The 15,758-nt window shown below is 42.8% G+C and overlaps 1 protein-coding gene and 2 pseudogenes across 2 annotated transcripts in view; all 3 read right to left on the bottom strand.

The window, feature by feature from the left end:
* Positions 1-7,174, bottom strand: part of PKD1L3 (polycystin 1 like 3, transient receptor potential channel interacting) — an 82,298-nt gene extending 75,124 nt beyond the window's left edge. Inside the window, 3 exon segments of the mRNA XM_030829725.1 lie at positions 486-602; positions 5,467-5,589; positions 6,880-7,174. Coding sequence (XP_030685585.1) covers positions 486-602; positions 5,467-5,589; positions 6,880-7,174 — 535 coding nt within the window.
* A 4,331-nt stretch (positions 7,175-11,505) lies between these two features.
* LOC100579920 lies at positions 11,506-12,812 on the bottom strand (annotated as a pseudogene).
* A 6-nt stretch (positions 12,813-12,818) lies between these two features.
* Positions 12,819-14,475, bottom strand: LOC100580818 (annotated as a pseudogene). Its single transcript, XR_177869.3, has one exon. The product of XR_177869.3 is annotated as an ATP synthase subunit alpha, mitochondrial pseudogene (transcript).
* Between the last annotated feature and the right edge of the window lie 1,283 nt (positions 14,476-15,758).

Below are 15,758 nucleotides of genomic sequence, written 5' to 3' on the forward strand. Positions count from 1 at the left end.
TGTGAGGTCATACCCCGAGGAGTGATCACGAGATCCACTTTAAATTGCTCTATTTTACTCCCTTCTTTCAGTTGATCTCTATAACCACCCATCCACTGATATTGATTGCCGTCATTTCAGGCTAACGCATCCTTTCCAAATAGCACGTGTTTTTCAAAATTAAATAAACAAGTGATAACACCATAATTTGAAAGACTTTGCAAGAACTTTACGATGACTTTCTCTTTGTTGATGAAAAGTTTTGTGGGAATAAAACCTTGTCTTTTATTTGGGAATATATGAAAAGAAGATGGCCAAGGGCATATCAAGAAAACACATATATAAAACAAAGGCAAAGACTGCCATATTAAGATCAGACAGAATAGAATGCAACGAATATGGGGCACGTGTTATAACACATTTCAGTATTAATTCAGTCTTGTGCATTCTTTTAGCAGAAACTGATTCCACGGATTTTTAAGGTTACTAGAGGAGTGACGCATTACCTGGGGGCATTTTGTCTCTTGCTATTGCAACTCCTCTTTTTGTCTTCTTGTGTCTCTGGTACAAATGAGAATTATTTCCATTTCTTTCATAATGGGCATCTCCGTCCAAAAAGTCACCTATTTGGAAGCCAATACACAAGTTAATTTATAGGTTATAACTATTGCTACAAGTCTATAAAACCATCATTACATGCACATATGTGATAATCAGGAAAACACAAATTAAAAATTCCTATCCAGTTTTTTAAGGACACTAAGAATTCTGCAGTAGCCCTTCTGTTCTGGAGCCTGCTCACATCACATTATGGTGTCCCACATTTCAAATTAAGTTCACTAGTTGGGTCAACACTGAGAAGTTCATTAACCCATTTATGCCTAGTGTTCCATTATTGGACCACTAAGCTTGTGGAGTTATTTACATCCTGCTGCTTAAGGTCATCTCCAGGGTCTGATTTCTCACCAAAAAAGTTTGCAACCTCCAGCATAAATGGAAAATTCCATACTAAGCGTAATATGCCCCTTTGTGTTCTGTAACTCTCATTGGTAGAGATAAAAGAGTTCAGAAGGTGGATGATAACATTCTTTTTTTGAGACAGAGTTTTTGCTCTGTTGCCCAGGCTGGAATGCAATGGCGCGATCTTGGTTCACTGCAATCTCCACCTCCTGGGTTCAAGCGATTCTCCTGCCTCAGCCTCCCGAGTAGCTGGGATTACAGGCACCTGCCACCACGCCTAATTTTTTATTTTTAGTAGAAACGAGGTTTCACCATGTTGGCCAGGCTGGTCTTGAACTCCTGACCTCAGGTAATCTGCCCGACTTGGCCTCCCAAAGTGCTGGGATTGCAGGTGTGAGCCAACACGCCCGTCTGGCAATAACATTCTTGAACATGCCTCCTTGCATACATGAGCAAGAGTTTCTCACACACGCTGTTGGAAATGGCTAGAGAAAATCATATAACCACAATGACTATGGCTCAGCTTAAATTCGCGATCGTGAAGCTTGAGCGGCCTGCCTTCATACTGCCTGGCAGTCATACAGTTTCCACTCTCCCAGGTGACTCCCACTTCCCGCTCTCTACTCAACCTCCAACACCTGGGAGCCTCCCTCAGTCTCATCTCAGGTCAGTTGATAACCTTGCTTTCTAACTCAAGGAGAATATCAAAGCAATTTAGAGACCTTCCACGACTCTCACCATCAAATCTAGCTGCCTACCAGCACCTGTACCTGCAGAGCGACAATGCCTTCTCTCATGCTGCTACAAATCTTCCTACTCCTACCCAAAGTGAATCCCTCTAGTTGTTTGGTAGCTCAAATTAAGTACATCATTCCTGCATGCTGTTTTTTCTGTCTTAAAAAAAAAACCCAACAACTTACATTGGCCTCATGAACTATTGCCCCAGCTGTTTCCTGCTCTTGAGCAAAATTACCTTAAAAATTGTCCAAACTTATTAGCTCCAATTCTTCTCCTCCCCTCTCTTTCTCTACTTTTAGGGATTGCTTTTTAAAATGTTGACAGGCTGGGTGCAGTGGCTCACGCCTGTAATCCCAGCACTTTGGGAGGCTGAGGAGACTGTATCACCTGAGGTCAGGAGTTCGAGACCAGCCTGGCCAGGATGGCGAAACCCCCGTCTCTACTAAAAATACAAAAATTAGCCAGGTGCCTGTAACCCCAGCTACTTGGGAGGCTGAGGCAGGAGTATCACTTGAACCCGCGAGGTGGAGGTTGCAGTGAGCCAAGATCACGCCATTGCACTCCAGCCTGGGCAACAAGAGTAAAACTGCATCTCAAAAAAAAAAAAGAAGTTGACATAAATTTGTTTTATAATTGCTTTAGTCTGTTTTGCGCTGCTATAACAGACTACCACAAACAGGGTAATTTATAAAGAACAGAAATCTAATTCTCACAGTTCTGGAAGCCGGACGTCCAAGAAGGCGGCACCGGCACTCGGAGTTGGGGGAGGGCTGCATCTTCATAAGGTGGAAAGCGAGAGAAACCCGCCCTCTGCCAAGTCCTTTTATAAGGGCCCCATCCTGTTCACAAGGGAGGAGCCCTGTAGGCCAACCCACCTCTTAAAGTCCCCACCTCTTAATGCGATCACATTGGCAACACCTGTTTTGGAAGGGGTACATTCAAACCATAGCAATAATTATGGAAAACATTTAAAGAGTTCCAGTGCCAAACTATAAAACCAGGTACATTTCGAAAGGTCCTTTTTCCATCTTCATCCTTTCTGCCCTATTTTCTCTCTCCCTCATAGGTAACCATTTCCATTAGTTTTTGTTTCTCCTTCTGTTATATTTATACGTACATGTATGTATATAGGCAAATATATATGTTCTGTACCTATTTTCCACTAAAAAAATACATCATAGAGATAACCCCACTGCAGTAGATGGAGATTGTTATTTATTTTTTACAACCAGTTCCCTCTTGATGGGCATGAGGATTATTCCTACTTTTTTGCTATCACAGAGAGCTACAATGAATAGCCTTATGTGTGCATCTTTTTGCACTTTTGCTGGTTTGACTTTGGGATAGATTCCTAGCAGTGGACACTGAGTCAAGGTTAGATGTATATGTAATTTTGCTAGATATTGCTGAATTCCCCTTTATTTATAAATATATAGAGATTATATCTTACTGCATTCTCACTAGCAACTTATGAGAGTACCCGTTTTCTTACGGCCTTGCCAATGGAATATGTTGTTAAGTTTGTGGATTTATGACGATCTGATAGATGGGAAAGGGTATCTCAGTTTATTTTTAATTTGCATTACTCTATTTTTTTCGCAAGAATACTGTGTAAGTCATGTGTATACTTACATTGGGGCATTTTTCTTTTTTTAAAAAAATGTAACATTATTTTGAGATAATTGTATATTCACATGCAGATGTAAGAGAAAATGCAGAGATGCCTGTATCCAGTTTCCAAGGGTAACATCTTGCAAGGGTAACAACAGGATATGGACACTGATACAGTCATGTCAAAAAATTTTTTTCTATTGCTATAAGAATCCCTCACATTAACCCCCACTTTTTTTTTTTTTTTTGAGACGGAGTCTTGCTCTGTCACCAGGCTAGAGTGCAGTGGCACAATCTTGGCTCACTGCAACCTCCGCCTCCTGGCTTCAAGCCATTCTCCTGCCTCAGCCTCCTGAGTACCTGGGACTACAGGTGCCCACCACCATGCCTGGCTAATTTGTGTATTTTTAGTAGAGACTGGGGTTTCACCATTTTAGCCAGGATGGTCTCAATCTCTTGACCTCATGATCCACCCGCCTTGACCTCCCAAAGTGCTGGGATTACAGGTGTGAGCCACTGTGCCTCGCCCACATTGCCCTTTTATGGCCATGCCTACTTCCGTCCTGCCCCCATGCCCTCCTTAGACCCCGACAACCACTAATCTGTTCTCCATTTCTATCATGTTATCATTTCAAGAATGCTCAATAAATGGCACCATGGAGTACGTAACATTTTGAGATTGGCTTTGTTCACTTAGCATAATTTTCTGGAGATTGCTGTGTGTATCAATAGTTTGTTTCTTTTTATTACTGAATTGGATTCCATGGAATCCAATTCAACAACCAGAGAGATTCACTTTAGATAGGAGTATGAAGGTTTGTAGCAGGATGAGAGAAGGCTTTGTCGCTCTACAGGTACAGGTGCTGGTAGGTGGCTAGATTTGGCGGTCCGAGCCTTGGACAGACTCCAAATTGCTTTGGTTTTTTTCTCCTTGAGTTAGAAAGCAAGGTTATCACCTGACCTAAGAATGAGACTGAGGGAGGCTCCCCGTTGTTGGAGGTTGAGTAGAGAGAGGGAAGTGGGAAAGAGTCACCGGGAGACTGGAAACAGTATGACTGCCATGGCTGGACCACAGTGGTTAAACCATTCACTTGTTGACAGACATCTGGATTGTTTCCAGTTTTGCTCTATTATGAATAAAGCTGCTATAAGCATCCATATACATAGTTTTACATGAGCACAGCTTTTCTCTTTCTGCAATAAGAGAAATTGCTCGGTTGCATGGTAGTTGTTTTTTTTAAGAAATCACCAAGGCCGGGCACAGCGGCTCATTCCTGTAATCCTAGCACTTTGAGAGGCCGAGGTGGGAGGATTGCTTGAGTCCAGGAGTTCGAGACCAGCCTGGGCAACATAACAAGACCCCCATCTCCACACAAAAAAATAAATAGGCTGGGCATGGTGGCTCAAGCCTGTAATTCCAACACTTTGGGAGGCCAAGGCAGGCGGATCATCTGAGGTTGGGAGTTCGAGACTCGCCTGACCAACATGGAGAAATCCCGTCTCTACTAAAAATACAAAATTAGCCGGGCATGGTGGCACATGCCTGTAATCTCAGCTACTCTGGAGGCTGAGGCAGAAGAATCACTTGAACCCGGGAGGCGGAGGTTGTGGTGAGCCGAGATTGCGCCATTGCACTCCAGCCTGGACAACAAAAGCAAAACTCAGTCTTGGAAAAATAAATAAATAAATAAATACAACAACTACACACACACACAAATGCATACATACATACATACATAGCTTAATCCTGATCTACTTCTGCAGAAGCGAACTTCGGATAACAACCCTCTCACCCTTCGTCTTCTCATCTTCCTCTGCCTTATTCTCTTCTCCTCCTTCTTTTTCCCATCCTTCCCTCTGAAGCCCAAATGCTGACTGAATTACGAGTGTGCATGTGGAAAATGGTGTCACCAATACAATTTCTCCCACACTCTGCCCAAGTTAAAACACGAGGAGGTCATCAAGGCACAATTCTTCCAACTCCCAGTGGGGATGGATCCAAGGAAGTCACACCACATAAGTTTCTCACGCTAATCAGTATCATGAAAATCAAAAGCCCTGTATCATCCCATGGTCTACCACTCACAGACTATTTAACCAATACTCTCACATGCACTCCTTATTTAGAATCAGTTTGTAAAATTTGGGTCTTTGGTAGCATGTAGCTTTATCACTTACCAGTCTGGCAAATGAAATAGTATCTCAGTAAGCACTCGTCCCCTTTGGATGAGATCTGATGGAAGTTTCTGGACAGGTAGGTGCAGCTGGGGGGCTTTGGGGGCCCGTGGGCTGCAACGTCTGCTGAGGGGAGATCAGACCCAGATGAGCCTCATACTCGAAAGCCAGGCTTTTAGATTTATTTTTTATTATTGTTTTTGAGACAGTCTCACTCAGTCGCCCAAGCTGGAGTGCAGTGGTGTGATTTCCGCTCACTGCAACCTCTGCCTCCTGGGTTCCAGTAATTCTCCTGCCTCAGCCTCCCAAGTAGCTGGGATTACAGGCACCCGCCACCACGTCCAGCTAATTTTTGTATTTTTAGTAGAGATGGGGTTTCACCATTTTGGCCAGGCTGGTCTCAAACTCCTGATCTCAGGTGATCCATCCACCTCCACCTTCCAAAGTGCTCGGATTACAGGCCTGAGCCACTGCGCCCACCCCACCAGGCATTTTTTAAAAGTAAATATGAAAGCCAAATTTGGCTGACTTCCAATAGATAAAAATTTAGAATTTCCTCCCATACATTATAGTTTATTTTTTCGTAGGTGTTCCTTACCACAAGGCTTAGTATTACTTTACCTACACGTTAATGAAGATGATGAGAATGATATAATAAAGGCTTGGATTTGTCTCTAAAACTTCAAGATTATGGTGCATAACTTTGAAAACACTTTGTAAGGGCTGGGCGCGGTGGCTCACGCCTGTAATCCCAGCATTTTGGGAGGCCAAGGCGGGCGGATCACGAGGCCAGGAGATCGAGATCATCCTGGCTAACACAGTGAAACCCCATCTCTACTAAAAATACAAAAAATTAGCTGGGCATGGTGGCGGCCGCCTGTAGTCCCAGCTACTCGGGAGGCCGAGGCAGGAGAATGACGTGAACCCAGGAGGCAGAGCTTGCAGTGGAGCCAAGATGGCACCACTGCACTCCAGCCTGGGTGACAGAGCGAGACTCCATTTCAAAAAAAAAAAAAAAAAAGAAAACACTTTGTAAGAAAGACAATAGGTAGATAATCTTCCTCTCAGTTTTGCATTAGGAAACTTAGAGATCAGAATAATGAAGAGATGTTTATTAGGAAAAAAATGACCATCAAAGGTTTCTGTCTTTTGAACCTAGCATAATTCTTTTAGTGAAAGGTTAGGTAAGTTAACTTTAGATGGGTTCTAGGAAAAATTGCATCATTTTTGCTACACAGACAAATCAAAGGCTGTAGCACAAAATGGAAATATTTCAGAGGAAAGATGGTAATGAAGTAAAGTGACTGGTTTTTCTGTATACAAAAGCAGAAAGATTAAGATTTTCTTTTTTTTTTTCTGTCCCAGAATAAAATATGAGGAAGTTTCCTTCATAACCACTAAACCCCAGAGTCTTACCTGGGTATTTGTTGTCTTGATGCTTTTTCAATGGCATTACATTTTGCCCAATCCACCACTTCTTTCCTTCTTCCAGATAGGCCTGGATGAGATCTTGAACTTCCTTGTTCCAAATATGAGCTAGGAATCCTCTCTGCACATGACAGTAATGCTCTGCTTCCTCAAAGCTGCAGTGAAATCTGTTAAGCTGGTAACAATTATTTTGCCCATGTGGTGCTGGTCTGTTTAGCTCACTTCCTAGAATGATACTTGTTCTGATGTATAACCAAAGCCAGCTTCCTCCTTTGAAGAACATTTTCTCTGAATTGTAGCAAGAAAAAGTGTGGGGGTTTAGCAGCTGCCTGGTCCTTTAAATATATATACTGGCCGGCTTGTCTTATTAGTATTATTCTTTTATGAATTGGGAACAATTTACCAAGGATACAAAAGGTTTTGTTTTGAGGACCCAGGTGCAGTTCCTACAAGCTGAAAACAAATAGCAGAGATCAATAAAGCAATGGCCGTTTTTGTCTGGGGCCCCACCATCTGTGTTTACCTACCAAATATGCCTTTAGCAAATAGAGATCAATTATAAAGCTGAATCTAAGCTGCACTGGGTAGAGGATGATGAATATCTAACATCTAAGTTAGTGCTGCTAAAAATTAATAAGTGTAGCTTTTTCTTTTCTGAGGCAGGGTCTCATTCTGTTGCCCAGGCTGGAGTGCAGTGGCATGATCTCAGCTCACTGCAGCCTCGACCTCCCACCACAGGCTCCCAAGTAGCTGGAACTACAGGAGTGCACCACCATGCCCACCTAATTTTTTTTTTTTTAGATAGGGTCTTGCTATGTTGCCCAGGGTGGTCTTGAATTGCTGGGCTCAAGCCATCTGCTCACCTTGGCCTCCCAAAGTTCTGGAATTACAGGTGTGAGCCACCACACTCAGCTATTTTTTTTTTTTTTTTTGTTAAAGAAAGTTATTCTTGCAGACCCTCTAGGATTGAATTTTTTTTTTCTTTGAGACAGAGTTTTGCTCTTGCTGCCCAGGCTGGAGTGCAATGGTGTCATCTCAGCAACTTCTGCCTCCTGGGTTCAAGCGATTCTCCTGCCTCAGCCTCCCAAGTAGCTGAGGCATGTGCCATCACACCTGGCTAATTTTGTATTTTTAGTAGACATGGGGTTTCGCCATGTTGGTCAGACTGGTCTCAAACTCCTAACCTTAGGTGATCCACCCACCTCGGCCTCCCAAAGTGCCGGGATTACAGACGTGAGCTACTGCACCTGGCCTGACTTTTTAAAAAAATAAATGTTATTGTGTATATTTAAGGCACACAGCATGATGTCATGGGATACATATACATATTAAGAAGGTCACTATAGTAAAACAAACATATCCATCATCTCACATTAGTTACCCACTTTTTTTGTTTTTGTAGCAAGACCAGCTAAAATCTCATCTAGCATGAATCCTGTCTACTGTATGGTTTTATTACCTGTAGTCCTTAGTTTGTACATTAAATCTCTCGACTTGTTCATCCTACATATCTGCTACCCCCAGGACTGATTTAAATTACTGTATTCTGTCTCTTAAGTACATGCAAACAGAACTAGGCATAAACTCTGTTTTTTTTGCTTGTTTGTTTTTGTTTTTATGGGGTCTTGCTATGCCACCCAGGCTGGAGGGCAGTAGCATGATCATAGCTCAGTGCAGCCTTGAACTCCTGGACTCAAACGATCCTCTCACCTTGGCCTCCCAAACTGCAGGTGTGAGCCACTGTCCCTGGTCCATGAACTTTATCTTAAAACTCGTACATAGACATAAAAACAAAACAATATTAAATGGAAGAATGAATACAAATTAAATACAAACAAAACTGAAAACCAATGAGATCCAAGTTTTGCCAAGCTAAATGGCAGATAAACAGGGTTCTGGCCTACGACTACACAGGTTCCTTTGAATCTGGCATGCATGCTATTTTATGATATGGGGAGGATTCAGTTCTGATACCACATTTCTTTATCTGACTCACTAAAAAAAAAAAACCTCTATTCACACAGCAGGTCATTTGGTCTCCACCTGTTGCATACCCATCACATGTATTACAGCTGGTTTTTTCTTGGTGCCAAAAAGTGATTATAAACTCAAACAAATGTGGGCACTGAACCGCTCGGTAGGTTTCAGGGTTAAGATGGTTATCCAGATAGTCCAAATTATGCTTATGTCACTCTAAAAATCAGTACAGAAGTGGTCACCAAAATTATGAAATTCTCTAAAACACAGACTGCAAGAATACATCCTGTTTGAAAAACCCTGCAGTAATCAGCCGGGCGTGCTGGCTCATGCCTGTAATGCCAGCGCTTTGGTAGGCCGAGGTGAGTGGATCACTTGAGGACAGGAGCTCAAGACCAGCCTGGCCAATATGGTGAAACCCCGTCTCTACTAAAAATACAAAAATTGGCCAGGTGTGGTGGTGCGTGCCTGTAATCCCAGCTACTCGGGAGGCTGAGGCGGTAGGATCACTTGAACTGGTTGGCGGAGGTTGCAGTGAATTACGATTGCACCACTGCACTCCAGCCTGGGCGACAGAGCAAGACTCTGTCTCAAAAAAAAAAAAAACAACAAAAAAACCAAAACAAAAACACCAAAAACACTGCAGTAATCAAATGAAAGATAAATACAGTATGATACTCCCTTTCAAAAAGTCCAATTAGGGAAGAAAAGGCATAATAATTGTAATTAACATAGGCAGTGAAAAGTGCCAGCCTACAGGGACAGCTTAGGTGCTGCTGTGAGGGTTCAGATAAGGAAGAAATTACTTCCAGCTTTGGAACGAACATATAAAGACGGCAATATTTAGACAGATGAAATTGACATCTCGGCAGAGGAGCTGATGTGAATAAATACACAGAGGTGGGAAAGTGGAAGGTATTGATAAAGAGAAAGAAATACTTGTGTGTGTGTGTTGTGTGTGTGTACATGTAGGAGGTACTTGGTGGAACAGTAGTGGGAACTGTAACCAGAAAATGGGAGTGTTTCAAATGCCAGGATAAAGGGTTTGCAGTTTATTTGGAAGGTTTCTGAGCAGAGTAGTCCACCCTTACAAGAGTTTGTGGCAATGGAATCATCTGGATGTGGGATGCTTTTGTTTTCAAAGTTCACAGAGCCTCAACTTCTAAACATCTTCATATACACACATAAATAAATGCATGATACATCCACACATATGTTTCAAGCTTTTTTTTCAGATTAAAAAATGATACTTTATTATAACTTTTAAAATTGCAGAACATCAGGCTGAATATCATTAGACACATACACAAAACCACTCATCTCTAAAGTCATCTTCTATACCCTTTCAAAGTTTGGCCAATGAATTATGCCTCAGGGAGTTTTCCAGTTCAACCCCATACATAAATGGAAAAAAAAAAACTAGCCTTCTGGTTTTGCCCACAGTTCCAAAGTGCTATTACAGGTGGAGTATCTGTTGCAGGAAGTCATTCTTGCTGCTGTGGGTGTGAGTAAAATGTCCATCTGTATGCCTCTGGTCCTGCAGGCTTTGTTCTCTTTCTCCTCATTTTGTCTCCTTCTACAGGGGTTATCTTACATACTGCAATCAAAAGACATCTTCTGCTCAGAATCACAACAGATAGCGAGAGGTTCAAGTGAGAAGTAATGTTACATAGTAAGTTACTGAATCTACAAGGAGAAATTGAACTCGGGTTACAACTCAAATACGATTTCAAGGTAAAGAAAATAATTACTTGGCTGGCTGGTGAAATGCTTAGTTCCTTCTAAAATCATAATTGCAATATGGACTTCTGCTTTGTGCTGCATCCCAAGGCACCAATCAGGTAACCTACATCTCCCAAATGATCAACACAGCATTCCTTCCTATTTTACCCTCGGTGCTGAGAAATTACTCCTGAGCCCAGAAGTTGTTGCATAGGTGACTTGGGCGACTTGGTGCTCAGGCAACAACTGCCACAGGCCCCACCTTGATGAACACCATCGATTTCTTTAAATATGATGATACTAAGATGGAGGCCCCTGCTCAGAGGAAGCAAAGACGTAAAAGCCAGGACAGGCTGCGCTGAGGGTCACTACGCTAACAGACCCAGATGACATGATGGAACGTGAATACTGAAGCCAACAATCTTCTAGAACTCTCTTTTCCAAAACTCTTATGCTGTTTTTTCTAATTGGGAAATAAGGGAAAGGGAAACATTTGCATAATTACCCACCAACATGTTCTTAACAGAAGTGAAGATTATTTTAAGAATATGAAAAGAGTTTCGAGACACCTGTTTTCAGGGATAGACCACAGCAACAGAAGTACTTTTCAGAGTTGGTTCATTTTAAAGTCCATCTCAAGAACAAGGCCCAGCTGGCTTTCACAAGGCACCAAGGTATGTTCTGCCAAAAGCATTTCCACTTTCAGTTATATGCTGTCAAGTTCAACTATTTTATACATATCTGATCGTTTTCTGCCAGCAAAAAAGGTAAAAATTTTTTAAACTCCAAAATCAATCATTTCTGGATAGGAAGAAGGTAGAATTTTGGTTGTATTTTATATTTCAGAACACAGATGAAACCCAAAGTTCTGCAGTTGTCTCTACATTCACATCTTTCAAAGGTCCTTTTCTCCTTTTACATGAATTCATCTGAATCATGGCCATCCTGATTTGAAGACATATTTTCAACTTTCATTAGTGATGAACAGCTCCTAAGTTCATCCATTTCTCTCTTCTTCGTGTCTTCTTTTTCTCTCTTTTTCGTTTCTTGAATTTCGGCTTTTTCTCATTCCTCTCTTCACCATCTCTGCATTCTTTCTCTGCTGCTAGGTCTGGGAACCACTCCACTTGCGTTTTTTCTTTTTCATTTTTTTTTTTTTTGAGATGGAGTCTCGCTCTCTCACCCAGGCTGGAGTGCAGTGGCGCGATCTCGGCTCACTGCAAGCTCCGCCTCCCGGGTTCACGCCATTCTCCGGCCTCAGCCTCCTGAGTAGCTGCGACTACAGGCATCTGCCACCACGCCCGGCTAATTTTTTGTATTTTTAGTAGAGACGGGGTTTCACCGTGCTAGCCAGGATGGTCTCGATCTCCTGACCTCGTGATCCGCCCGTCTCGGCCTCCCAAAGTGCTGGGATTACAGGGGTGAGTCACCGCACCCCGCTCCACTTTGTTTTTTTCTAATCGGTTCAGGATCTCATTTACTTTCTTCCCCGTTGTCACATCCTTCTGCATGTGAAAGCCTATCTGCCCCACATCCATGTCAGCTGTTTTCTTCAGGTTAGACCACGGCGTATATACCACATTAACGTTGTTCTTGCAGCCTTGAATGCTACTGGCCTTCACAAGGTGGGCGCAGTCTATCAGCACTTCCTTTGGAATGTCTCCTATATTCTCTCCCTTATGCAATTGAAGGTATACATGAGCCGAAGAGAGTCTGTCCACACGAAACCAGGTATCTTCAGGCCAGCCATGCTTGATCAGATCTTCATGATGATTTATGGGTTAGTAGGAGAGATATAAAACTCAAGGGCCAGGCGTGGTGGTTCATGCCTGTAATCCCAGCACTTTGGGAGGCTGAGGTGGGCGGATCATGAGGTCAGGAGATCGAGACCATTCTGGCCAAAATGGTGAAACCCTGTCTCTATTTCATATTTATCCCTTCCCATGTAAATAGTGCAGGCAGATGAATTAATGCTGCTGCTGGTGAAGTAAAACACCACGATGCTGGCGGCGGTGCAGGGACTCCACCGTGGAGCAGCAGTGTTCAGCTGTGGCGGCTGCCTGGTCTCCGGAACTCTCCTCTTTTTTTTTTTTTATGCATTATGGAAACTTTTTAATGTGATTTTTGTACAAAAGAAGTATGAGAGTAACCCTTTTACAAATGAAACTAATTTACTAGAGCAAACAATGACAAAACTGAACTGACATTTGATGTGAATCCATAGGAGTTTAAGCTTCAAATCCAGCCAAGAAGTTTGTTACAATCTCCGTCAGCTTTGCATCTGAGTCTTCTGAGATCTTTCCATCAGCCCTGATAGTGCCAACAGGGCTTAGTGCTGGCTGACAACATGAGACAAGAAAGCATTCTCAAACTTTGTGATCTTGCTGGGCTCCAGTTTATCAAGATACCCCCTTACACCCGCATAGATAACAGCCACTTGTTCTTCAATAACCGTGGGAGAATACTGTCCTTGCTTCAGCAACTCAGTTAGATGCACACCACGACTTAAAAGTTGTTGAGTGGGAGCATCGAGGTCAGAACCAAACTGGGCAAAAGCAGCAACTTCACAGTACTGAGCCAATTCCAGCTTATGGTACCTGCCACCTGCTTCATAGTCCTGGTTTGGGCAGCAGATCCAACACGAGACACAGACAGACCAATGTTAACGGCAGAGCGGATATCTCTGTAGAACAATTCTGTTTCCAAGAAGATCTGTCTGTCAGTGATGGAAATGACATTCGTTGGAATGTAAGCAGACACATCACCAGCCTGTGTTTCTATGACTAGCAAAGCAGTCAAGGAGCCACCACCAAAAGCATCATTCATTTTGGCTGCTCTCTTCAGCAACTGGGAGTGTAGGTAAAACACATCACCAGGACAGGCCTTACGATCAGGGGGTCGGTGGAGCAACAGAGACATCTGACGGTAAGCAACAGCCTGTTTGGATAAGTCGTCACAGATGATCAAAGAATATTTGCCATCATCTCTAAAATACTCTCCCATGGAACAGTCAGAGTAAGGAGCCAGGTACTGAAGTAGGGCAGCATCTGAGCCTGCAGCTGACACCACAATGGTGTACTTCACGGCATCTGCATCTGTAAGTCTCTTCACCAACTGAGCAACAGTGGATCTCTTTTGACCAATAGCAACATAGATACAGTACAGCTTCTTCTTTTCTTCAGATCTATCATTGAAATGTTTCTGGTTAATGATTGTGTCAATAGCAATTGAGGTTTTCCCAGTCTTTCGGTCACCAATAATCAGCTCATGCTGACCATGACCAATTGGCACCAAGCTATCCACAGTCTTAATGCCAGTCGGCATTGGTTCCTGCACTGAAGTTCGAGGAATGATTCTGGGGGCTTTCAGACCGACTCACTTATGGGTCTTGGAACCAACTGGACCCTTTCCATCAATAGCATTACCAAGAGCATCAACTACACGACCCAACAGCTCCTCACCGACTGGAACATCCACAAAGGTTCCTGTCCTCTTCATTATACCTCCTTCCTTAGTTTATTATTTTCAAACACTACAACGCCAACATTGTCAGGTTCCAAGTTCAAGGACATATCCTTTAAGCCTGAAGAAAACTCTACCATTTCTTCTGCTTGGAACATTCCTCAGCCCATGTACATGGACAACACCATCACCAATACTTAAGACATGCCCAGTTTCTTCAAGGTCAACAGAGGTATCAGCTCCAAGAATACGCTCTTTAAGAGTAGAGGGCATCTCAGCAGTCCCAGTCTTCTGAAGATGAGTGTTAGAGGCATGGAGGTTGCTTGCAGCAATGAAAGATGAACCCAAAGCATTTCTGGAGACCAGTCCCGCCCACCAAGTGAGGTCATGGGCCACGGCCGCGGAGACGCACACAGACAGCATCTTTGCAGTTTCTCCACAGGTGGTACCTCCACAGCCGCAGCCTCTGGACTGACTGGGACCGTTTCAAGCATTTTTAAACGAAACCTGATGTTGATGAAATCTCTGAAAGTCAAGTCAGGTATCTTACGCAGTGCTGTAATTTCATTTCAATCCTTTTCATAAAGGGTAAAGTACTTGTATATACTCTTTCAATACATGCTTTATCTAAGACACAAGCACTCTATCAAGAAAAGTTTTAATTTAAACGATCAAAAAATTGGTGAGAGAGTGCTCAGAACTGAGGATCAACATGTAAATAGTTTTTTGTCCCAGATGAGTAATGATTTATGTTGACTAAGGTATGCTGAATTAACTTATTCCATTAAAGTGTAAAGGGAAGACAGGTTGATAAGCATAACTTTTACCCTGATAAATGTTTTCAATGATTTCTATTGCATGTAGACTGAAACACCTAGCATGTAAATTATTGCAGTAGAATCTGTCTCTAAGTCTCAGCTGGGTCTGTGAATTTGTTCTAATTTGATAGCTTCATACGATTGATGAAGCTCAAAAATCGCTTAACTCAAGATATTTCATACACCTTTCTTTTGCTCTAATTTCTGCTACGACAATAATCCAGCTATTTCAGCTGATGGCGGGAACACTGCAACTGGACAAAAATGACACAGATGGGTGTAGAGCCTCCAAACAGTAAGTATCTGATTAATGCTGTTGACACCTAAGTCTACAGAGGCTATTCTCCAACAGCCAGCACATCATTGGGTAAGACATTTCAGAATTCTTGGTGAGGGCACGATTGCTTCAGAGGACTACAAAGGGACACATTAGGTCGTCATAAATCACCGCAGTACCATCCTGGCTAACACGGTGAAACCCCGTCTCTACTAAAAATACAAAAAAATTAGCCAGGCATGGTTGCGGGCGCCTATAGTCCCAGCTACTCGGGAGGCTGAGGCAGGAGAATGGCGTGAACCCGGGAGGCGGAGCTTGTAGTGAGCCGAGATCGCGCTGTTGCACTCCAGCCTGGGCAACAGAGCAAGACTCTGTCAAAAAAAAAAAAAAATCACCGCAGTAAATCACACTCCAACAGGCCTGCACACTCAGGGTCTTGATTAGAAACAGTATTTAAAAAAATACCTCTACATCTGTTGCACCAGAATGCCAAGGTATAACCAGGGCACTTTCTCCAGGAGGCATAACAGGCGCAGAGTCAGGGAAGGGTCTGACACTTTTAGGATCTCAAGAAATTTTTTTTTGGTTATTTTTCTTTGTTTGTTTTTGAG

Source organism: Nomascus leucogenys, chromosome 2 (genome assembly GCF_006542625.1).
Source record: "Nomascus leucogenys isolate Asia chromosome 2, Asia_NLE_v1, whole genome shotgun sequence".
NCBI lineage: Eukaryota > Metazoa > Chordata > Mammalia > Primates > Hylobatidae > Nomascus > Nomascus leucogenys.